The sequence below is a fragment of the Lagenorhynchus albirostris genome, chromosome 20, assembly GCF_949774975.1.
Source record: "Lagenorhynchus albirostris chromosome 20, mLagAlb1.1, whole genome shotgun sequence".
In the NCBI taxonomy this organism is placed as follows: Eukaryota; Metazoa; Chordata; class Mammalia; order Artiodactyla; family Delphinidae; genus Lagenorhynchus; species Lagenorhynchus albirostris.
Genome location: NC_083114.1, coordinates 34,556,589 through 34,580,100, shown reverse-complemented (window position 1 = coordinate 34,580,100; position 23,512 = coordinate 34,556,589). Strand labels below are relative to the sequence as shown.

Genomic DNA, 23,512 nt, shown 5'->3' with positions numbered 1-23,512 from the left:
GGGGCACCTTGGACTCAGTTCCTCTGGGGACCTTTGGGCACTCTGAGTATTTCCCCCAGGGGCGAGAAGCTGAGTGATTTGCTCACCGCTGCGTGTCTATCATTGATCGAGGGCTACTTCAGGGTGAATTCCCCAGCATTCCCATCTTGCTGGGGGTGGGCTCTGGGGCAGAGTTGCAGGTGCTTGTGGTAGAGGGACTGCCCGCTGTTGTGTGGCCTGGATTAAAAGGATGAGCCGGACCGAAAAGATTCCTCTGTTGGGGCCTTGGAAATGGAGACACAGACTGGGCAGTGGAGGCATAAGAACTTCCTCAGCTAGTACCCCTGGACGCTGAGCTGGGAGGGTAGATTCTATGACGATGGCCCGTAGAGACCACGGGGGCGGCGGGTCAGGCACTGACTGGTCCCATCTGGGAACCTTGGAGTCAGACAGACATAGATGTGAATTTTGGCTTGGTCACTGCCGAGCTGTGTGAGTTGGAGCAACTTGCTTAACTCTCTGAATTCTCCACAGTTTTCTCACATGTCCTACAGCTAATCCCCGCCCTGAAGGGTAGATATTAGGATTAAGTGACATGTGTAAAGTGCCTGAGATAAAAAGATGGCCACTGAGTGTCATTTTCCTCTTCATTTCCTACTGCCCCGCCTCTTGCTTCTTGAAGCTGGGCTGTGACAGGGTAGCAGGGTCGGAAATGGGTTTGGAAACAGATGCTTCTTAGGAAGTGACGGGGAGAACTCCAGCTAGCAAAGCGGAAGAGGAGGCACTTTCATGACGCAGAATTTCCATTTCAGGCTCCCAGGCAGGATTGGGAGGACGGTCCCCTGCCGTTGTGAGAGGTAAGCACAAGACTAAGCAAGGCCAGGGCTGCTTAGGCAGAGGGGGATCCCCTTCTCCCCCGGGGCCGGGGTGGGGGGGGAAGGTGGGGCGGTGGTGCTGACAGGGACTCTGTTCTGTAGGAAAGCAAGTGGGAAGGCACCCTGCCAGTCCTGCGGCCAGGAGCCACAGGCTGCTCTTTGAGCCCAGAGGGGAGGCAGCCAGAGGTCCCACTGTGGTTCAGCCTCAGGATGAAGGGTCAAGGGAGTCTGTGGTCACACCAAAGTGGCAGGGAGGCCACAGTGGGAGCACCCTCAGCGGACTCCTTCCTTGTGGGTCTCCATGCCAGAGACACAGGGTAACAAAAGTTAATGAAAATTATGCAAGTAAAACACAAACATAGAAGAGATTCAGATCATCAAAACAGATTCAAATAATGCAGAAGTACCTAGAGTTGTAGCTGGACTCTAAGACCACGGACTCGGGTTTATAGGAAAGAAAACTTTACCACTATAACCTAGTCTGATGTGTATTTTTAGCCTGCCTTTTTGCTGGCCTGGTGGGACACTTTAACCTCAGCCTTTCTGGGGTGTTCCAGGCATTGGGGGGCCCATATGATGATCTGTCCCCACTAGTTACTGCTGAGTCATCCTCCCTGGGGTTAGTGGGGGTCTGGTGGTGTTCCGATAGTTTGGGGTCACACTTGAGGACACGGAGACCTGCCCCAGGGCTGCTGTGGCCCATCTGCCTGGATTTTCTCCACAGCCCTTCTTCTTTGGGTCTCCCTGTGTCGACTTCAAGATAAACACACAGTATCAAGTGTTGTGGGTTTGGGCTTCCATGGTGGTGCAGTGGTTAAGAATCCGCCTGCCAATGCAGGGGACACGGGTTCAAGCCCTGGTCCGGGAAGATCCCACATGCCACGGAGCAGCTAAGCCCGTGCACCACAACTACTGAGCCTGTGCTCTAGTGCCCGCGAGCCACAACTACTGAGCCCGTGTGCCACAACTACTGAAGCCTGCGTGCCTACAGCCCATGCTCTGCAACAAGAGAAGCTACCACAATGAGAAGCCCAAGGACGGCAATGAAGAGCAGCCCCCGCTTGCTGCAACTAGAGAAAGCCCGCACACAGCAGTGAAGACCCAATGCAGCAAAAATAAAAATAAATAAATCTTAAAAAAAAATTAAAAAAATAATAAAATAAAATAACTTAAAAAAAAGACCCAATGCAGCCAAAAATACATAAAATAAATTAAAAAAAGAGTTGTGAGTTCAAGTTTCATTCCGGGACTTACTGAGGACTATAGCCTGGGAGACAACCTCTCAGCCGCTCTGAGAAAACTGCTCTGAAGAGGTGGGGGAGAAACTGGTGCATGTATGATTTCTGGCTAGAGAATACATACGGTCAAGGAGACATCTTTGTAAAAGATTACTGCTAGTCACAAAGAAAAGGTATCTCAAGTTAATGATTCTAGTGCTTTTCTGTGTATGGGAAGATGTGAGAATCTGGGTTCATTAAAATTCTTCCTGAGATAAATATCTAGCTAACAAAGGGGCCTGCTTGTCCGAAGCACAGAGTGCGTCATCCTGTTGTCTTAATTTCCTCTCAGAGTGTGCTGTCAGCCAGCGACTGCTGTGGGTTATGACCTAATCCTTGTAGAACTGGGTGGTGAGCAGTGCTCTTTGTTTATCTTTGTTTACACCTGCTTCCTGGCAGTGACGCTGGAATGCCCAGGCTGCACCTGCCTCCCTCCAGCCCAAACCAAGACTCTCTTTTTTTTCGGCCACTCTGCGTGTCTTGCAGCATCTTAGTTCCCTGACCAGGGATTGAACCCGGGTCGCTGGCAGTGAAAGCCTGGAATCCTAACCACTGGACCGGTAGGGAAGTCCCTGTTTTTTTTTTAAAGAGCGTTTCATTATCTTTTTCTTTAACTTGAAATATCGTTGATTTACAACGTTGTGTTAATTTCTGCTGTACAGCAAAGTGACTCAGTTATACACATATACACATTCTTTTTAATATTCTTTTCCATTATAGTTTATCCCAGGAGATTGGATATAGTTCCCTGTGCTATACAGTCGGACCTTGTTGTTTATCAATTCTATTATTTTTGACTGCTCCGCGCGGCATGTGGGATCTTAGTTCCCCGACCAGGGACCAAATCTGCGTGCCCCTGCAGTGGAAGCGTGGAGTCCTAACCACTGCACAACCAGGGAAATCCCTGTTTATCCATTCTAAATGTAATAGTTTGCATCTACTAACCCCAAACTCCCAGCAGGACTCTCTTTTCATCCTGGAAGAAATCCATACTCTAATAATTCCGGTGAAGACATTAAGGAAATATGCTTTGAATCTTGTTATTTATTATTATTTTTTTTTGCGGTACGCGGGCCTCTCACTGTTGTGGCCTCTCCCGTTGCGGAGCACAGGCTCCAGACGCGCAGGCTCAGCGACCATGGCTCACGGGCCCAGCCGCTCCGCGGCATGTGGGATCTTCCCGGACCGGGGCACGAACCCATGTCACCTGCATCGGCAGGCGGACTCTCAACCACTGCGCCACCAGGGAAGCCCCCCAGCTGTTTTTATCTTGATAGATGTGCAGCTCCCAAGGGAGCAGAGTACAAAACTGCTGTCTCTGCTTTACCACTCCCCCAACTCCTTATTAAAAAGATTATTGAGGTGTAACTTGCATAGAGCAAAGTGCATAAATCTTACAGCTTGATGAATTTTGGCACATGGATATATCAATACTTGTGTAGCCATCACCCAGCCTCATTTTCAGCATCCCAGAAGTTTCTCTCATGTTCTCTCTCTCTCTCTCTCTCTTTTTTTTTTTGGCCACGCCACAGGGCTTGTGGGATCTTAGTTCCCTGAACTGGGCCCCAGGCAGTAGAAGTGCAGAGTCCTAACCACTGGACCACCAGGGAATTCCCTCCCTCACGTTCTCTTGTAGGGAATATCCATCCCACAAAGGTAACCACTATTTGATGTCTATGACTGTTTTGACTGTCCTTGAATTTCATGTAAATGGACACCTAGTATTTACTCTTATGGGTCTGACTCTTTTACTCCAAATCACATCTGTGAAATCCATTCATATTGCATTTATCAGTAGTTTGCTGTGTAGTATCCCGTTGTATGCATGCACCACAGTTATTAGGGCTGGACACAAGGTTCTCTGAATTCAGGTTTCCCTCCAACCTCTGGTCTGAAGGGAGGATTTCATGACACACTGCTCTCTGGTTGTTTGTCTTGAGCTCTCACTCTCTACTCTTCTGCCACTCCTCTTGGGGTGGAAGGGGCAGGGTTTCCAGGTTCTCCGCCTGTCTCTACATCATGCCTTCCTCCTTCTGAGGAGGCACTGGCCCTGCCTTCTTTCTTGGGCAGGGAGAGAAACTGGTTTACCAAGGAGGAGATCCAGCAAGGTGATACCTGCTGCTGAGCTGGTGTGGGACTCCTGATTGGGGAGGGAGATTGGGGAAGGAGAAAACAGGCCAAAGGAGCGGAAGGAAATCTTGGCAGTGGAGTGGGGGGTCCTGGACTTCCACAAGGCTGTGGCATTGGGGTTGCACCAAGTTTAATCAGCTCTCCCAGCGACTGGGGACCTCGAGCTGGAGTCTTTTTGCGTACAAGGATGCCCAAGATCAGGGGTCACCTTGGTTCCTAGCCTGTCAAAGCAGGGCAAGGAGGATGACTCAGAAAGGACTTGGAAAAGGCTGGCAGGACTGAGCTGGGGAAGCGGGCTACGGCTGCTGGATGGGAGAACAGGTCTTCGCTTGGGAGATCCCTGTCTCCAGGAGGCCCTAGCCAAAGGCTAGGATGGCCTTCTGGGGGCATTAGAGAGCTTCTGAGCAGACGACCATTTCTGGACCCCAGTGAGCTGGTTACATTTTAATTTATTACGATGTGTCAAAGCTCCAGCAGCTCCAGAGGGGGGCCGGCTGAGTGGCAACACTGGGTGTATCCACTGCGCATGCTGGTCTCCTTCTCACCCCTGTGCTCCAGCCGCACTGTCCCCTGGGCCAAGCTGGCTCCTGCCTAGGGCTGTTGCACTGGTTATGCCTTCTGCCTGGAAAGTTTTCTTCCCATCAGTCCTCACATGGCCGATTTGCTCTGGTCATTTAGCTCTCAAGGAGCATGTCACCCCCAAAGTAAGGCCTTTCCTCACCACCCCACCTAAAGTAGCCATCCAGTCATGTCCCTGGATCTTGAGAGCTGCTTGCGGGTCTTTCCACTTCTCCAGTTCTTACAGTCTAGGGGAATCCAAAGCTTTCACAAGACTTCCGTGAATCCCCAGTGACTTACTTCACATTTTCCAATCTCTGGTCTAGAGGTGCTGGCCCTGTTTCACACCTCTGGCTTTCAAAGGCAAAACAGTCACTTTTCTTGGTTCAGGCAGAGCAATTTCACCCCTTCCCCTGAAATATTGGTCCCAGTCTATGTCCTGGGAGAGGTTCCTGCCTTCACTGGGATTACAGACACATTTTCTAAACAATGGTTGTTTCCTCCACGAGAGGGATTCTTGTTCTATCTGCTAAAAGACTAACAGCATTTTACTGTCAGGGTAAGAGGCAGAGTTGGGATCTGAACCTGGATTTGTCTGCTGAGTGTGGAGCCAGTGCTTTTAAACCGTTGCATCAACTGTGCCCCCCTATCCTCATTGAGGCTGCTGGTGACTTTCAGTAGTTACTCACATACAGGTGCAGGCACACGTGTATTTTCTACAGGGGAAATGCTTGCTCATCTGGCCCGTCTCAGGAGGCTGCTCCGAAGGCCGAATAGCATTTCTTACAGGCCAGCCAGAGCTAGCCGCGGGACATCTGGTTGTCCCATGCAAATCCTCACTTGCACTAGATGGATGCCCGAGAGGGGGCGTGCGGCCAGACCCCTCGGTGCCAGGTAAGATGCTCTTTGTACTGCCCAGAGCTGCTTCCTCACTTTCTTCCCTTCCTGTCCCACGCACTGGTTCCTCATGTTGCTGTGTGTGGCCTTCACCCCTTACTACCCCTTTCTCTGACAAAGGAGTGGAAACCCCTCTATTCCAGGCCTTGTTGTTCACCCCCTTCCAGTCGATCGCCTTCATCCACAAGGCTGACAGTCATGTAAGCTGTCTGGGCATAGGTTAATGTGGGTGAGGTCTTCAATGTAGGGTGATCAGGGCTGGGAGACCCCTATGTGTCAGAATGAGGAGGTCCTTCCTGTGTGTGTGTCTGTGTTCATGCACGCGAATGTTTAAAGCCAGGCATTTATCTACCTTGAAAAGCCTAGGAATAGCCCTCTTTAAAAACAATTGAGGGACTTCCCTGGTGGTCCGGTGGTTGAGACTCTGTGCTTCCACTGCAGGGGGCACAGGTTCGATCCCTGGTGGGAACTAAGATCCCACATTCAGAGTGGAGCGGCCAAAAAATAAAAACAAACAAAAAAACCCAACAAAAGACAATTGAATGCACCTGAGATAAGTACTTTTGGTCCTGAACTATTAGGAGTTTCTGGCAAGCTTTATATTATGTGCTAGGGTAAGAATTTGACTTTGTATATAGATTTTCAATTAGGTTTTTGGACTGACATCTCAACCCTGAACTCCTCTGATAGACCAAAAGAAAAAAAAAAAAAAAAAGAAAAAAGACAAATAATGACATTTCCGTTCCAGCTTTTGCCAGAATCCTGATCCTGGCCTTTGCTTCTTGTTTGCAGCCTCAGTTTGTCCCTAAGGCCTTTGAACTCGGGTTCCCTGATTTGACCCTCACGCTGGCTAAGGACTCTGAAACCTCCTGCTTGGGTGTACGCACTGAACTTAGTCTGGCTCCTGTGTCAGTCCAAGCCCTGCCACCCCTCTATGTTCACTCTGGCCCCTGTGAGCAAAGGTCCAGCCTGGCTATGTTGTATTTGTTGGTGATTCTGTCATCCCTGGGATGTGAGCTCCTGGAGGAGGATGTTTGGTCACAGTCAGCTGTAAGCTCTCAGCTTTGATCGCAGGGAGGGTGGAGAGAAATCCCTGGATACAGGAGCAGCTCACAGCCTGGGGGGGGATTAGAGCAGGTAGCAGTGACCCCTGTGGGGGAACAAGGGGAAGGCCAGAGCCTTGGTCCTTTACCTGCCCCGAGCCCCTACCCAGCCAGCGTGGTGATTGACAGGTAACTGCACAAGTTAACATGATTTTGGCACAAGTAGCAGAACCCAAGACCTGCTAACTCTGGCTCATGTAAAGAAAAGCGGGTACTCAGATACCTGTGGACAGATTAATGAATGAACAAAACAGGGTAGATACATACAATGAAATATTATTCAGGCCTAGAAAGGAATGAAATCCTGACAACATGGATACATTTGGAAAACATTACGCTCGGTGAAATGAGCCAGTCACAAAACGTCAGATACTGTATGATTCCACTTATATGAGGTACCTAGAGGAGTCAAGTTCATAGAGACGGAAAGTAGAATAGTGGTTCCTGAGGGCTGTGGGGAGGGAGGAGTGGGAAGCTGTTGTTTACCGGTACAGAGTTTCAGCTTGGGGTGATGAAAACCTTCTGGAGATGGGTAGTGGTGATGGTTGCACAGCAGTGTGAAAGTACTTAGTGCCACTGAATTGTACACTTAAACATGGTAAAAATGTTGCGAATGTTTTAACACACACAAACCAGAACTGACCTAAACCAACGAAAAGTTATTCTGGAGATGCTAAATGCCACCATGGTCCTTTAGGAATTAAAACAAAACAGGAATAGTGGGAGGAATGCTGGGGCATCTCATGGAATTGAGATTAACCAAACCTCCAAGCCTGGAGTGGGGACAGGAAGTAGGGCAGCTCCAGGGGCTTCAGTGGATGAGTTCATAGGGACAATGAACTTCCTTCGGGACGATGCTCGAACAGCAACCAGTACTCGTTTCTCTGGTCCAAATTTCATCTTTCTAAGAGAGAGTCTCATTGGCCATCTGGAGTCAGGTGGCCATCTGGATCGATTAGCTTCAGTTGTGGTGGGGTGGCAGGGAGGCAGGATGATGCAGTACCACTGGGGGCCACTGGGGGCAGGCATGGGTCAGTTTATCAGAATCCAAGTCTTTGGATGGCCAGTCTTCAGAATGATCACTTCAGCAAATTTATTTGTTTCTCTAATTAAGTAGCTTTAGTTGCCTGATTTTGCTTTGCCTGCATAACACCATTTTGCAGGAATGTTGGATTTTGTCTGAGTCCACTCCCTGTTGTTGAGCTGGGGACAGAGGGGTAGGGAGAAGGGGAGATTGGGTATATATGTCTGGGCTTGGTACCGTGTAAACTTTCCAGTCCCCCAAATTGACAAATTTCTCAGGCGAATGTGGAGAAGCCCCTGCAAAAACTTTGATTAAGTTTCTGCCACCCTAGCAGAAAGCAGGCAGGAAATTAGAAATCAAGTTGGCAATAAAGCAAATTTTATTTATTGAATGGTTGCATTTTAGATCAAGATTTTTATCCCCAACCTGGTCTAATGCCCTTCCCTTGCCATGCAAAGCTTAGAGTGGGAGCTAGGGATTCACACCTCCTTTTCTGTTTTGGCACTGTCTATACACACGTCACCCTGGGGAAGACCCGATATCAGGGGATCCAGCAAAACCTCTGCAACAGGGACAAAAATCACTAGTATTTGAATATTCCCACCCTGGCCTGCTAAGAAAAAAGTTATTTTTTAAAAGAAAAGATAATAGAAGAAAAAAGAGACCTAGAAAAGGGATAAGGGTGGACAGGAAAAGTCTTGAGTCCTCTGGGTCTCAGTGAGTGAGAGGCCAGAGGTGGTCTGATCATTTAGAACGGCTGGAGTGATGTGAGGATCTGAAAGCAGAGCAAGGAGGAGGATGTGAAAGATGCTTTTCTGTGCATTAAGAATGTATCCCTGCTCTCCTCCCTTAACTTTGGCATGTCCTCCAGAGATTGAGAATATATTTGAAACTTTACTTTGTGGGATCACTGGCCTGCTTCTCTGAATGTAACTCTGTCATTCAGACCACAAGGCTGCCTGCATTTTCACAGGGTTGCACCATTTTTCCCCCAAACTTGGGCTCCCATTGAGGCCTGACCACCATGGGCAGTTGAGGATCTGGGGCTGACCTTTCTCAGATCGAATAATGTTAATAACCTAGACCAACTTCCTGGAAGGATGCAAAGGTAGTCTGGGATCCTTGATGTATTCTTGGACCCGTTCGTTATTGGGGTTGGTACAGATCTCTCGTTTCCTTCTGGTGATGAAGCTGTGGAGGCAGAGTTAGACTGTCATGGGTCATAGAGTATGTTGGGGGTCCAGTCGACACTTCTAGCTCACAGCGGGCTTGCCTCATGCCCTGTACCACCTCCCTAGGCCTCCCCCACCTGGGTCCCCTCAGAAGGCCTCCCTCTCTGGCCTCTAGACCTCATCTCTTCATTCAGCCCCTTCCCCACTCAGCCTAGACCCTCAGGCGTGGGTTTCATTATGGCCACCATTTCTTGGGCCACACAACTATAAGTGGCAAAAATCAAGAACGAAACCCAGGCCTGTCCTGTGAGAGTCAAAGCCCAGGCCCTTAACCACTGTTCCCCTGTTCTAGCATGGAGACTTGGTTCTGTGCACCCCATTCCAGCCTTGGGCTCCCCTTCCCTCTCCATAGAAATGTCTGCAGAGCGGTGCTTACATGATTGCTGGCAGGTAGCAGTTGAGGGCCTTTCTGTATCTCACCACCACTTTTTTTGGCAATACTTTCTCATGATACTTCAGGCAGCAGGCGGGTGGAGGGTTCACCGACTCAGGAATTTCTGAGGGAATGACATAGAATGCTGAGCCAAGGAGGTAGAGAGGGAGCCCATGGCTGCCCACTTCCATGTCCCATCTCTTGCATGCCGCTTTTCTGATGGCAAAGCCATTTATCAGCAGGGACTGATGGTAGGCTGATGGATAATGGAGAAAGTGAAAAAGCTGAACCTTCTGTAGAACCTGCAGCCTCTGGACTGAGTGTCACCCAGTACAGAGGACTGGGGTAATCACATTTGCTGATGAACTTGACTTGGCAAACACATATTGAGCTCCTATTACACGCCAGGCTCTATGGGGTTCAGAACATGAGGAAGACACAGTCACTGCTCTTGTGTACCTTACAGACCAGTCTGGGTAAAAAGGGAAAGTGAAAAGATAAACGCTACAATAGAACGTGGTCTGGGATAGAGTAGAATTTGACACAAGATGCTATGGGAACAGAATGAGGGGTACCTAACCCAGCCTGGGTGGTTGAGGAAGAAGTCCTACAGCAGGTGGTGCCTGAGTTGATTCCTGAAGGATGAGTAGGATTTAGGCAGACAGAGGGGTTGTGGGATCTGGAAAAAAGAAATGTATGGAGGCCTGAGGTGGGGGAAGCCCAGTGTGTCTGGGGGAACGGAACAGTTCCAGGAGGCTGCAATGCAAGGTGGGAAGGAAGGTGTAGGAAGGGAGGATATTGACGAGGGAGGGGAGGGCCACACCTCTTCTGAGCTGTGATAGGGAGCCTGGATTCTGTGCTAGAGGCACCAGAGAGGCTGAGGTCAGGGAGGAGGCTGAGATGGGGAGATGAGCAGAAGTCAGGGCAGGAGGAAAAGGCTTATATTTAGGCTTCAGAGTCAGACAGCTTGGGCTGGAGTCTCGACTTAGTGACTTGAATCATGGGCAAATTTCTTAATCTCTGGGTGTCTTTAGCCATTAAACGAGGGTAAAAAATTACGTCCTAGGGGCTTCCCTGGTGGCGCAGTGGTTGGGAGTCCGCCTGCCGATGCAGGGGACATGGGTTCATGCCCTGGTCTGGGAGGATCCCACATGCCGCGGAACGGCTGGGCCCGTGAGCCATGGCCGCTGAGCCTGCGCGTCCGGAGCCTGTGCTCCGCAACGGGAGAGGCCACAACAGTGAGAGGCCCGCGTACCGCAAAAAAAAAAAAAAAAAATTACGTCCTAGGATCGTGGTGAGGATTAGTTGAGAGAATGCTTGTAAAGCCCTTGACTCAGAGTCTGGCACAGAAAGACTCAGCGCTTGCTGTAATGAAGAGCTAATGGTTGTAACGGCCACTCTTCTGGCCTGGAAATGGCTCTTTCCCCCTCTCTCTGACGCTCGCAGGATACGAGACTTGGCTGGGTTATCACTGTGTCTCCCTTGGGCTCCCCTGACTGCTCATCAGTTGGGGATATCACCTCACCCGGCCCCCAAACCTGCAGAGTGCAAATCCCTGACCCTCGCTTCCAGCTGGTGGCAAAGCCTGAGACTTCTCGAGAGAATCATTTGCCTGACCCGTGCTTTGGGTGGGCCATTTTCTCTTCCTGCTTGACCTTCCCGAAGGGCACTGTTGCCCCGTCCCACCCACCAGAGGCACCTCTACCCACAGTGGCCCTGGTTCTCAAGGCAACGTTTACAAAGACCAGGGGCACCCTGAGAGCGTGTGGGCAGATTACATGGTGTGTGTGACCCTCGCTCCCCTGAGTGTTTACACAGGCAGAATCTGGCCAGACTATATGCCAAGGGCAGCCTTAGGGACAAAGGAAGGGCTGGGGCAGTTGGAGGCGGGTATGTAGAAGGCCTGAGTGCCTTGGTCCCGTCCCTGTCACCAGCCCTCATAAATGATGGTAGAGGCAGGGTTAGGGGGTGGGCAAAACAAGCCCCATTCTCAATAGGTCCCAAGCATCCCATAGTTCCAAAACCTCTCAACTTCCTTCAACCCCTTTTCTCTTTTCTCCAGACTTTATTTAGTCCTAGGCTGGGGGATGGAGATAGGGGCCCAGAAACCCGCAAATGGTACACGTGGGCATCCCACCAGGACTTCTTTTGGCTGCCGTGGTAGTCCCAGCAAACTACAACAGACACTGCGAGCAAGGGGTGTCTAGGTTCAGACTCCCCGTTCCTGGGCTTAGCCTCAAACATCACTCATCCCTGACCCTTCATCCTGCCCTCCCAGAGGATCTATGGCTTTTTTCATCCACTTGCCTTGCCTCCCTCCTCATTGCGTACATTTATTATTATCTCTTCTGCTTCTTCCTTGGCTTTTCCTCCTAAATGATCATTCCTGCTGTCTGTCTTTGGGATTCCTGATGTAACCTTGACCCAGCTTCCTGAAACTGCCCAACCCCAGAAGGATCTGGACCACAGCTCAGCTCTACTTACAAAGCGAAGAGTTTGAAGGCAGCAGCTCTGTGTGCAGGAGGGGAGAGCCCCGGGGTTGGTGACAGAGACCTGACAGCACTCTTAGCATCACCTTGCTGCCCGCTGCCCCGTTCCCTTTTCTCACTGCCGCCCTTCAGGGACAGGTGGACTCACTTGCCTGGCTGTGAATGGCAGAAGTAATGGTGAGCTGAGGAGAGAGAGGGCAGCCGCGGAGACCTTCATCCTCTCAGTGGGGCAGTTGGGCTTCGGAGGCTGAACGGAGACAGTCTCCTTCCTGGTCATCCACGCTGGGCCCTCAGCTCTCTGGACTCTGACCACTTTAGCGGGCGGAGGAGGAGAGACAACGGCCCCTCCCTCGGTGTTTGCTGAAGGGGAGGGCGGTGGAGGGCGGGGTCTGGAGCAGAGTTGAATTCGGTAAGGTTTGAATCCGTGTGAAGGAAAAAAGAGAGAAAGGGAAAGTGTGGAGAACGTGCCATGTGTCAGCACCTGGCATACCCCACTTCACTTAATCCTCCCAGCGGGGAGTAGAGATTTTCACTCCCATTTTGCAAATGAGGCCACTGAGGCTTAGAGAGGTTAAATAAATTGTCCAAGGTCACATGGGTAGGAAACAGATAGGCAGTCCTGAAAACCAGATCCGTGCGGTTTCACCATGTTCCCTGCCCCCATCTCCATGTTGGGGAAGGAGGAGGGAGGAGGGTTGAACTGACTATTTCCCCAGGTGATCGGTCTTTGGGAGGGCAAACAGAAAGCCGGATTAGAGAGAACACAGACCGAGGCAAGGGTAGGGTTAGTGCCCTCGGAAAAGGATGTGTGTCCACCCCCACCAAGGACACATGATTGAGCTCACACTCTTTCTTGTCACAGATTATGCTACAAATACCACCCCCCAGCCCCCACAGTGCCTCATCCTTGGGCCCCTGTTTGTTGCTGAAATGTTTGGCTTATTTATCAATGTTCTCATTTATCTCTTTGGACCTTGTACTCGGAACCAGTTTTACGTCTAATTAGCTGATCCCTTCTGGGTGCCCTCAGTGTGGGTTAATCCAATCTGCCACCATGGCCAATCATGGCCAGCAGAGGGCACCCCAACCTCATGAACCTGACAACCTGCTTCTGGGTCCGGAGTTCCAGCTGCGGCCCACCCCCACCTTTGTCTAAGCCTGGACCTGCCCCTCAGCATCTTAGCTCTTCAGACTGCCTCAGAGCCCTGTTCCAGGCTGAAGGCAGCGTGCAGAGAAGAAATGAAAGATACAGGGGATTTTGCCTTTGATGCACTGTGAGTTTTAGAGATGTGAGGGAGTGTTTCAGGAGATGGGAGTAGAGGGAGGCAGGGGAAAAACAAGGACTATGAAGATACCTGTGGGGCTTGCTGTTTGGCATGACTGCTTATAAACAGGAAAAAAACATACAATGCAGTTAGTCCTGGTGTGTTCAAGACAGTCAGTGGTGGTGAAGCTGTGGCTTTTTATGAAGCTAGGGAGGGTACGTGTGTGAGATACCCCATTGACCTCTGTTTATGGAGGAGAGAAGGTCTGAGGAAGTCTGCTATACCTTCAGTGTGCAGGCACCCTCCTGGCCCTTGTCTGTGGAGGGCTGGAGGCCAGGAAGGGTGGTCATAGTGCCTACACTGGATGTGCTCTTCCTCTTTGTATGCAGAGCTCCTTCTTGAACCTGGAAGATGGGGGCGTCCCCCCCTTTGGGGGCAGTTGAGTGTTATTCCTGGAGCATAAGCTTCCTCTTGACTCCTGAATCATTCCATCTATCCACGCATCCATCCATCTACCCATCCATCCACCCATCCATCCACCATCCATTCATCCATCCATCTACCCATCCATCCACCCATCCATCCACCATCCATCCATCCATCCATCTACCCATCTGACTATCCATCCACCATCCATCCATCTATCCATTTCCTGAGCACCTGGTGTGGGTCAGGCTTTTTGCTATGCCTTGTGCAGGACACAAAACTGAGTAAAACAATAGAGTGCAACCTGATGTATGTAAGTGGATGGGCAAGAATTGGATAAAATATTTCCATGAGTCATTCCTATCCCAGTCAGCAGGGAACAGAGGCCTTGAGACCAGCCCAGAAAAAGACTATGGAGTTTGCTATAGAGAGGCCTTTATGAAGATTTACCTGCAAAATCAGGTGATAATTCTTAGCTTTACACTTGTGAAGCTTAAATAAGATAATGCACACAAACTGCTTAGCAGAGTGCTTAGAATATAGACGGCGCTACAAAAATGGAATCTGTTATGATTGTGGTTGTTATTGTGTAAAGATAGCTTTTACACTGTCTTCCTCATTTTCTGCTCAGTTTTCCTCTACCTCCATCGGAGACCTGACCCATTTTTTGGCACCAGGCTCTGGCCAAACTTTTGCAGAGTGATGCTTGAGGCTGAGAGTGCCACCCTGAGCTGGGCTCACCAGTGTCCTCAAGTCTACTGCCAATGGGCAATTTAGTAGAAATGAACGAGTGCAGGGAAGGGCATGATGGTCTTTAATTCAAGGCAGGGCAGCTCCCAGGAGGTGTCTGGGGCTAAATTGGGAGTGGAGTTCAGCCCCATCTCTTTAAATTCTGAGCTGTGTCCTTCTCCGCTACTTCTGGGTCACTCAGATCTCCTCCAGCTCCTTTGATATAGTCCTGGACCCAGTCATCGCTGGGGTTGGCACACAATTGACGGCCATTTTTGGTGATGAAGCTGTGGAACAAGAGGGGAGAAGGATGACAAACCAAGGGTCCAGCAGCCAGGAAGCAAGAGCCCATCCTCCCTTCCTCACAAATTCCTCATCCAACCCAGACTGGTTCTCCTTCCTTAGTGAGAGGTAGCCCAGGGCCAGCGTCCTTTCTGAGGCATGCCCTTCAGCCCCTCAGGGCCCCTGGGCCCATCTAGTCTCGGTGTCCCCACCCAGGAAGTGCCCCTTGCCTCCCTTCCCCTCCCCCACACCTCCCCATCCATGGCACCAGCTTCCTCCTGGCCCCAGCGGGCCCCAGACAGCCCAGAAGCCCCCAGGTTCCCTCCCGACTGCCTCTCCCTGCGTGGACATTCCTGAGAAGCACCCTGGGGAGCACCCATTCTGTGTTCTCCCTGCCCTCCTCTCCCCTACCCGGGCCCTGCTGGCTCCCCCTCCCCCAGTGTGGTGTATGGGTGCCACCTACACAATTCCAGGCTTGGAGCACAGGCCGCCGGTCTCATAATAGCGTGAAATCCAGTGCTTCCTGATTGGCCGGGTCAGGTAGCTGTAGCAGCACTCGGTGGGGTGGTAAGGTCCTCCTGAGGAGAAAGCATGGAGGGAAGCTGAGATCAGGGCACTTGTTTGTTTGGTTTTTTTAAATAAACTTATTTATTTTATTTGTTTATTTTTTGCTGCGTTGGGTCTTCGCAACGCGAAGAAAGAGAGACTAGAGAAAGCTGCGCGCGGGCTTTCTCTAGTTGCGGCGAGCGGGGGCTACTCTTGGCTGCGGTGCGCGGGCTTCTCATTGCGGTGGCTTCTCTTGTTGCGGAGCACAGGCTCTAGGCGCACGGGCTTCAGTAGTTGTGGCTCACGGGCTCTAGAGCACAGGCTCAGTAGTTGTGGCGCACGGGCTTTTTTCTCCACGTCATGTGGGATCCTCCCGGGCCAGGGCTCGAACCCGTGTCCCCTGCATTGGCAGACGGATTCTTAACCACTTCGCCACCAGGGAAGTCCCAGATCGGGACATTTGTTAAAGGTGACAGCTGCTGGCTGCCTCTGCCCCCGAGCAGGTGGAAGAGGGAAGGAAGGAGGGGACAGCCCCCAGAATTCCAAGAGAGGGCTGTAGAAAAAACTCAGTCCTCTGGTCTCCCCTTCAGACTCTTCCCGGGGCTCCCCTTTCCCTCTTCCTTCATTAGTGATCACTCTGCTTTCCATTCTCCACCCCCACATCCCCACCCCAGAAGGACTGGCTGATGACTTTGAACTCCAGATGGAAGAGCAGCAAAGCCTAGATCTCAGCGAGCCCACGCCATCCCTGGGGGCAGCTGGCAGAGATGCTCCAAAAAGGAGGGATGTGGGAAGAAATCCCAACAGGGATTGGGATACATGCCATTTGGGAATGCAGACCCTGCCCCTCCCAGTGTCCCCATCCTGCCCGTTCCCTGCAAAGAGGGCAGGATGCCCATACCAAGCCCCGAAGACAATGGCCCGGGGGCCAGGACACCCAGATCTGCAGGACACCCCACCTCACCTCTGCTGGCTTTGCGCCCCTCACCCCTCATTCCCTCCTCAGTCTCCCCATCTGTGAAGAGGCGGTTAACTGGATTGGTGGTCTTTACATGAAGTTTCCTGGAGGCACTGATGCACTTGGGAGTTCAGTCTTGGGTATAAGACCCCATCAGCCTTTTTGTCTGTTTTACATTTTGGGCCTCCTGTGTGAGATTTTGCTTGAAGAGAAGGTTTCCTGATCTAAAACACTTTCTAAAAAATCACTATTTTTCAGTTATTTTTTGATTCTGAAATTTCATGGCTCTTACAGGAGGTGCAAGGGGGTGACAGCAAAGTCACACCAAGATTGAATTATGGGGGTAGCAGGAAGGGCGTTTCAGATCAAGGACCCTGCAGTTAGCAGGTGCAGTGATTGGGGCTGTGCATGTTATGTGACCAACCTGGACAGAAATGTGGGTGTGCACAGCGATGACCTCGGGGTCACCGACAGTGACCGGGTGCTTGGGTGGAAAGGGAAGGGCTGGTCCTCTTATCCAGCACCATTGCCAGCAGCATCCTCACTCCCCAAAGAGTGAAATAAGGGACCCACTGGTCCCCGGGAACCACTGCCACTGCATTCCTCTGAGCTGTCTGAGTGAATTCTCAGAGAGGCAAATCAAACTGTCCAGATTCCGTCAACTTTAGTCTAGTTTTATTTCAACAGCCTTCTATGTTTCCCTTCAGTTTCTGAAAAGGAAATAAAGTAAAATTGCAAAGTGAGGAATAGTTTTGGCTGCTGTAAAGGCAGCTCATCTTAAGAAATAAGCTGAAAAAAGGTGGCCTGGGGACACCCCCAACTGTTGCATTTCCCCCTACCACATAACTAAAAGATGCTGCACTCGTGGGGTAGGGAGGACCCTGGAAGCAGCCTGGGTGCAAATCCCAGGAGGTAAATGGACATAGTGGCCTCGACAGGCTCCAAATACTGTTCCTCAGTCTCCCTGGGGATAATGACCCCAAATGGGATGAGCCAGTCTTTTGCTTAACGGCAAAGAGAGGTGAATTGAGGGAGTGAAGAGATAGCCTGGCCTCACTGCCAGGCACATGGCATTGACAGGAAGGGGACTCATCCCGCACAGGGTGAGGAAGACACAAGACCTTATATACATACAACGGAATACTACTCAGCCATAAAAAAGAATGAAAATTTGACATTTGCAGCAACATGGATGGACTTGGAGGGCATTACGCTAAGTGAAATAAGTCAGACAGAGAAAGACAAATAACTGTAGGATATCCCTTATATGTGGAATCTAAAAAATATAACAAACTAGTAAATATAACAAAAAAGAAGCAGACTCACAGATATAGAGAGAAAACTAGTGGTTACCAGTGGGGAGGGGAAAAGTAGAGGTAGGGGGTTAAGAGGTACAAACTATTAGGTATAAGACAAGCTACAAGGATATATTGCACAACATGGGGAATACAGTCAATATTTTATAACTATAAATGAAGTATAACCTTTAAAAATTGTGAATCACTCTATCGTACACCTGTAAGTTATATAACATTGTACAGCAACTGTACTTCAATAACACAAAAAAGAAGACACCAGACCTCCTTCTAGAGCCCCTTTCTCCTTGTATCCCCGGCAACCCTACTCGTGCTTGTTAACCCACAAGAACCAGGTTGGAAGGTATTGCACTCACTTGAATCAGATTCAGTCTTGGACCCCAGGGCGACGGTGATGAGGACAAGCAGGAGGGGGAGGGATGTGGCTGCCATGCAGACCCTCATCCTCCTGTGAAGGGAGTGGCTGCGGGAGGAGAGCTGGCCTGGTAGGGGCTTTGGAGGCTCCTGGGCTGAGGTTTTGAGAAATGTTCATTGAGGCAACATATATTTTTTTAAATAGGGGAACTAAGATTTCAAAATAGACTTCTCAGCAATTTCATATCCTGCGCATTTGTTGACGGTAGAGTGAAGGAAGCACAGAGAGCTAAGTTTCAGGGAGGAAATTGACCTCCATCCCCAGTGGGAGTACGTTTAACCCTTTGATATAAGCTCTTCCTTAGTCGTAGGGCGACCATGAGCACAGTGGTAGAGGAGACTGTCTCAGATTCAGTGAAAGATCTCAAAGGCTGGGATGTGTCCTGTGCCCAATTCTGGTTCCTGGCCTCAGAACAAGGCTGTTTGGGGTCTGGAGATTGGAGGGGATTTGGGGCAACAGGATGAGGTCTGGAGTCCCCACATCAGGTCTAAGAAATCCTCACTTAAGCTCTTCAACAGAACCTTTGTCTCTCTACCTCCTCCCCAGCCTTTCACTGTCCCCTGGGGTGAAGAAGTGTCACGGTGCTCAGCAGATCATTTATTTAACAAGCATTATACTTTAAGGGTTGCTATACGCAATAGCTGCTGTCCCAAACGCTTCATGACAATTAGCCCTTTTAAGCCTTTTATCAGTAGTTGAGGAAACTGAGCAAAAAGCATCCATTACTCCCCCGAGATTTGACAGTTGATAAGTGGAATGGGCTTCAAACTCAGGCAGTCTGGCTCCCAAGTCTGTGTCCTTAATCACTCCGCCGTGGAGAAGAAATGCAGGAGCCCCCAACGAGCTGTCTCTAAAACTGTCCTGCCTGGCTTGGCTTCTCTAGAAAACCTTTATTCTGAGACCTTTCTGAGTTCAGAGAGTGGATCCCTTTGGGACCTTCTCCCAGTTTCTGACTTTCATTACAGAAAAGGTTGATGGGAACCTAGAAAATGCTTCATTCAGGGATGGCTAGCAGGTTTCACTGATTAGTGGTGGACTGGCGCTCAGTGTTGGAACTGGTTCTGAGGCCGTGTCCGTGCATCATGTGACTGAGGTGCTTTCTGTGAAGGTGCACCTTGTGTCATCCTTAGATTTGTCTAAACAGGCTATTTACTGAGGAGGAACTGGAGCTCAGGAAGGGCCAGAGACTTGCTCATGTTCACGAAATGATTTGGATGCAGGACAGACCCACCTCTTCACGCTCTCCGTCCAGTGGCCTTGACGGTGCTCTTCCTGGGGGAACTTGCCCTATTCTTGCTGTTGTGGTTAGAAGGCTGTTTCCATCTTCTCTCCTCCACTCGTCAGGGCAGGGCAGGCCTAGCAGATAGCAAGTGATCTGTAAGTATATGTTTTAGAAGAAGGATGAATTGAGCTGGTCTAAGTATGTATATCTCACAGGAAACAGCTGAATTCTCATGCTTAGGTGCCAAGACAGTAATTTATTCAAAATGTTCTGTATTTGTTATCAATAATAACACTATTTAAACTCCTCAAGTCAAGTGATAACAATTGTCGTTAGGAACAATCTAAGGAAACAAGATGTTTCTGGGAAGAATATGAGTTGGGAAGAAATAATGATTACTTTGTTTTTGTGGAGACTAGCCTACTTGCCAAGTTGTTGCTAGGATCTCTACAGGAAAGTCCTTTATTTTTCAAGCAGTTATTGAATTCCTACCCACATTAGTCTGGTTACGCTCATTGCTATAATGAACAACCCCTAAATCTCAGGGGATTCATTACATGAAGGTTTATTTCTGGCTCATGTCACAGTCCAGTGTGGGCCAGTGGGATGAGTGTGAATGTGTTGGAGAAGGCTGCTTCATGCACCCATTCAGGGACCAAGTCTTCTTCTATCTTGTAATGCCGCCATTTTCCACAAGAGGCCTCCAAGTTTACTACAAAAAGGGAGAAGCAGAGAGGGATGGGCAGATTTTTATGGCCCAGTTCTGGAAATAGTATAAATTACTTTCACTTACACTCCATGGACAAAATGAAGTCACCTGGCTCCAACTTAATGACAAAGGTAAGGAAAATATAGATCATCTGTGTGCCCAGGGACAAGAGAGAATGGGTTTAGTGACCACATCACTTCTTTGCCATAATATCATGGGCTAGGCTTGGAGGTGACCCTGACTTCAGAGGACTCATAGCGTGAAGAGGGACTCAAAAAAGTAAATGAAAATTGCAAAACAGTGGGATGAATGGACTTCAGTGGCAACATAATCAGAGACCTTAAAGGTTCTCCTGCTGCTCACTGGTGAGTATGCAGTGCCTGTTTAAAAAATGTTAAAAATATCGGACTTCTCTGGTGGCGCAGTGGTTAAGATTCTGCCTGCCAATGCAGGGGACACGGGTTCAAGCCCTGGTCCGTGAAGATCCCACATGCCGCGGAGCAACTAAGCCCGTGTGCCGCAGCTACTGAGCCTGTGCTGTAGAGCCCACGAGCCGCAACTACTGAGCCCACATGCCACAACTACTGAAGCCCGTGTGTCCAGAACCCGTGCTCCACAACAAGAGAAGCCACTGCAATGAGAAGCCCGTGCACTGCAATGAAGAGTAGCCCGCGCAGAGCAGCCCAGACCCAATGCAGCCAAAAATAAATAAATAAAATTATTTTAAAAAATGTTAAAAATGTTTTTCAAAGCAACACATATGCACTGATTAAAAAAAAAATTGAATAATATAGAAAGGGTGGGTGGGACCCTTAATATGTTTACTTCTTTGCTTCATTGCCTGTGTGTGAGAAGTCTTCCAGCTCCACCGGCCTCAACCAAGTGGGTCATGCCCTCTGTCCAAGCACTGGCTCACACCAAGAGAAAAGGGAATGAGCTATATTACTTTTAAAATCTTTTTTTTCCTTTACTTTAAAAGTCTTGTCTGTGGTTCTAAAAGTGAAATAGTAAAAATATGGATTTTTCTTTTTACAGCTTTAAAGCACATATTTTTCTAGTTATTTTGCCCTTCTAAGATTTTTACTTTTAAAAATTCAAAATTGGTTGTCAGACTTATTTAGCCATATTTAAACTTTTCCCAATTGTATATTTCTTTTATAATTAAGTAGCTTTGATAAGCTTCATCATGAAAACAATCAAGAATTAACACAAGTCAAAAGCCGGCCCATTTTGTTGTTTGTCCTTGAAAAGACAATGAAGATGCTTTTTTTTTCAATTCTTTGAAATTAGTTTTTGGTTACTAAAGAAATATGTGCTTTATATAAAAGTTGCAAACAATGCTGAAGTTACAGTGTTGAGAGTGAGAGTTCCTCTTCAAATTTCCACTCCACTCTGCAGCATCAGCATTACCTGGGAACTTGGTGGAAATGCTGATTCTTTGCCCCACCTAGTCCTACTGAATCAGAATTTCTGTGGGGTTTTCTTTGTTTTTTTGCGGTACGTGGGCCTCTCACTGTTGTGGCCTCTCCCATTACGGAGCACAGGCTCCGGACGCGTAGCCTCAGCGGCCATGGCTCACGGGCCCAGCCGCTCCGTGGCATGTGGGATCTTCCCGGACCAGGGCACGAACCCGTGTCCCCTGCATCGGCAGGCAGACTCTCAACCACTGCGCCACCAGGGAAGCCCGACTTCTCACTTCTTGCTCTGTGCATCCATTTTTCTCCCAAGTTCTTTGGTCATCTTTACAGTTGCTACCCTGAACTCTTTCTTGGGTAGATTGCCTATCTCCACTTCACTTAGTTCTTCTTCTGAGATTTATTTAATCTTGTTGCTTTGTCTGGTGCATCTTCCTCAGTCACCTCATTTTGCCTAAGTTGCTGTTTGTATTTTTAGGTATCTGGTACATGAATTATATTTCTTAACCTTGGAGAAGTGGCCTTCCGCAGGAGATGTCCTGTGCATCCCAGCCGTACATGCCCCTCTCATCATCCAAGCTGTGTGCTCTAGGGGTTCCCCCTGTGGGGGCTGTGTGGTTCCTTCTGTTGTGGCGGGCTATGTGGGTGTCTGATAGGCTTAGTTGGCCCTGGTCTCTTTGTTTGCCAGGTTCTGCCTTGTATGGAGCTGTTGGCTGCTGGTTAGTAGGGCCTGGTCACAAGGCTGCTGACTGCAGAACTCCAGGGAGCCCCAGGGCTAGTGCTGGCTCACTGGTGGGCAGAGTCAGGATCTAGAAGACTCCAGGGTGTTATCTGCCTACTGGTGGGCGAAGCCAGGTCTTGGGGTTAGTGCCAGACTACTGGCAGGCAGAGCCGGATCCTGGAGTCTGGTTTCAGGGCTCAGGGGTCCCAGAGCTGGTGTCAGATCACTGGTGGTGGGGGTGAGCAGGTCCTGATAAATTGGCTGTGATGATGTCTGGGTTGTCCCAAAGCTTGTGTTGGCCTGCTAGTGGGCAAGATTGAGGCCCAGCTGGTCCCAAGGTAGGATCTGGCCTGCTGGTGGGCAGGCTGGTTTTGTAGGCCGTGGGATTGTGGTTTTCTTGCATGTGGTGTCTGCCCCCTGGTGGGTGAGGCTTGTCCAGAGGCTAAAGCAGGCTTCCTGTAGGGCAGAGCTGGGGCCCTGAGGATTCTGGGGCTGGTGCCTGCCCCCCCGGTAAGTGGAGCTGAGTTCTGGAACTCTGGTGGGTGAGGCCATGTCCAGAGGCGGCTGTAGGCTCAGGGGGTCTTAAGGCAGCCTGTCTGCTGATGGTGAGGCTGTGTTCCCACCCAGTGACTTGCTTGGCCTGAGGTGTCCCAGCAGTGGTGCCTACAAGCTGTTGGGCCAGAGCAGGGCTGGATCCTGGAGCAATAAGCTAGAGGGAAGATTCCACAGTGGTGCCCCCCAGCGCCAGTGTCCACGTGGTAGGAGGAGCTCCCAAGGATTGTGGTTGCCTCCTGCCTCTCTGGGAGACTCCCCAAGATCAGCAGGTAGGTCTGACCGAGGCTTCTATCAAATGTTTGCTTTTGCTCTGGGTCCCAAGGCCTGTGAGATTTTGTGTGTGCCCTTAAAGAGTAAGGTCTCTATTTCCCCCAGTTCTCTGGGACTGCCAAAATTAAGCCCTGCTGGCCTTCAAAGCCAAATGCTCTGGGGGCTTGTCTTCCTGGTTCAGGACCCCTGGGCTGGGGAGCCTGATGTGGGGCTCAGACCTCTCACTCTTGTGGGAGAACCTCTGCAATGGAGTTATTCTCCAGTCTGTGGGTCACCTACCAGGGAGTATAGGACTTGACTACATCATAAGTCTGCCCCCCTACACGTCTTATTGTGGTTCCTTCTCTATGTCTTGTAACTTGTAGCTTTTTACCAAGCACAGATGCAAGGGATTTTTGTCTAGTAGAAAAGATAATCCCCAAAGTTACAGATTTATTGCCCTATAGCAGCGGTCCCCAACCTTTTTGGCACCAGGGACCGGTTTTGTGGAAGACAGTTTTTCCACAGATGGGGTGCAGGGGAGATGGTTCAGGTGGCAATGCGAGCACTGGGGAGCGGCAGAAGCTTCGCTCTCTCGCTCACCCGCCACTTGCCTCCTGCTGTGCAGCCAGGCTCCTAACAGGCTGCGGACTGGTACCGGTCCATGGCCCAGGAGTTGGGGACCCCTGCCCTATAGGATATTAATTTGTTTTTCTCTAACAACATTTCAGAATGCCATCCCCGATAACTATATAAACCTCTGTTCC

The 23,512-nt window shown here is 49.9% G+C and overlaps 2 protein-coding genes across 2 annotated transcripts; both read right to left on the bottom strand.

The window, feature by feature from the left end:
* Positions 1-8,408: 8,408 nt before the first annotated feature.
* CCL16 (C-C motif chemokine ligand 16) lies at positions 8,409-12,154 on the bottom strand. The gene is made up of 3 exons (XM_060135299.1): positions 12,082-12,154; positions 9,452-9,572; positions 8,409-9,034 (listed from the first exon to the last, which is right to left on the bottom strand). The coding sequence occupies exons 1-3, from the start codon at positions 12,152-12,154 to the stop codon at positions 8,923-8,925; spliced, it is 306 nt and encodes a 101-aa protein (XP_059991282.1). The 3' UTR covers positions 8,409-8,922.
* A 2,271-nt stretch (positions 12,155-14,425) lies between these two features.
* Positions 14,426-17,968, bottom strand: LOC132511359 (C-C motif chemokine 14-like). Its single transcript, XM_060134485.1, has 3 exons — positions 17,816-17,968; positions 15,103-15,217; positions 14,426-14,644 (listed from the first exon to the last, which is right to left on the bottom strand). Exons 1-3 carry the CDS (start codon positions 17,901-17,903, stop codon positions 14,500-14,502), a joined length of 348 nt encoding a protein of 115 aa, XP_059990468.1. The 5' UTR covers positions 17,904-17,968; the 3' UTR covers positions 14,426-14,499.
* Positions 17,969-23,512: the final 5,544 nt, after the last annotated feature.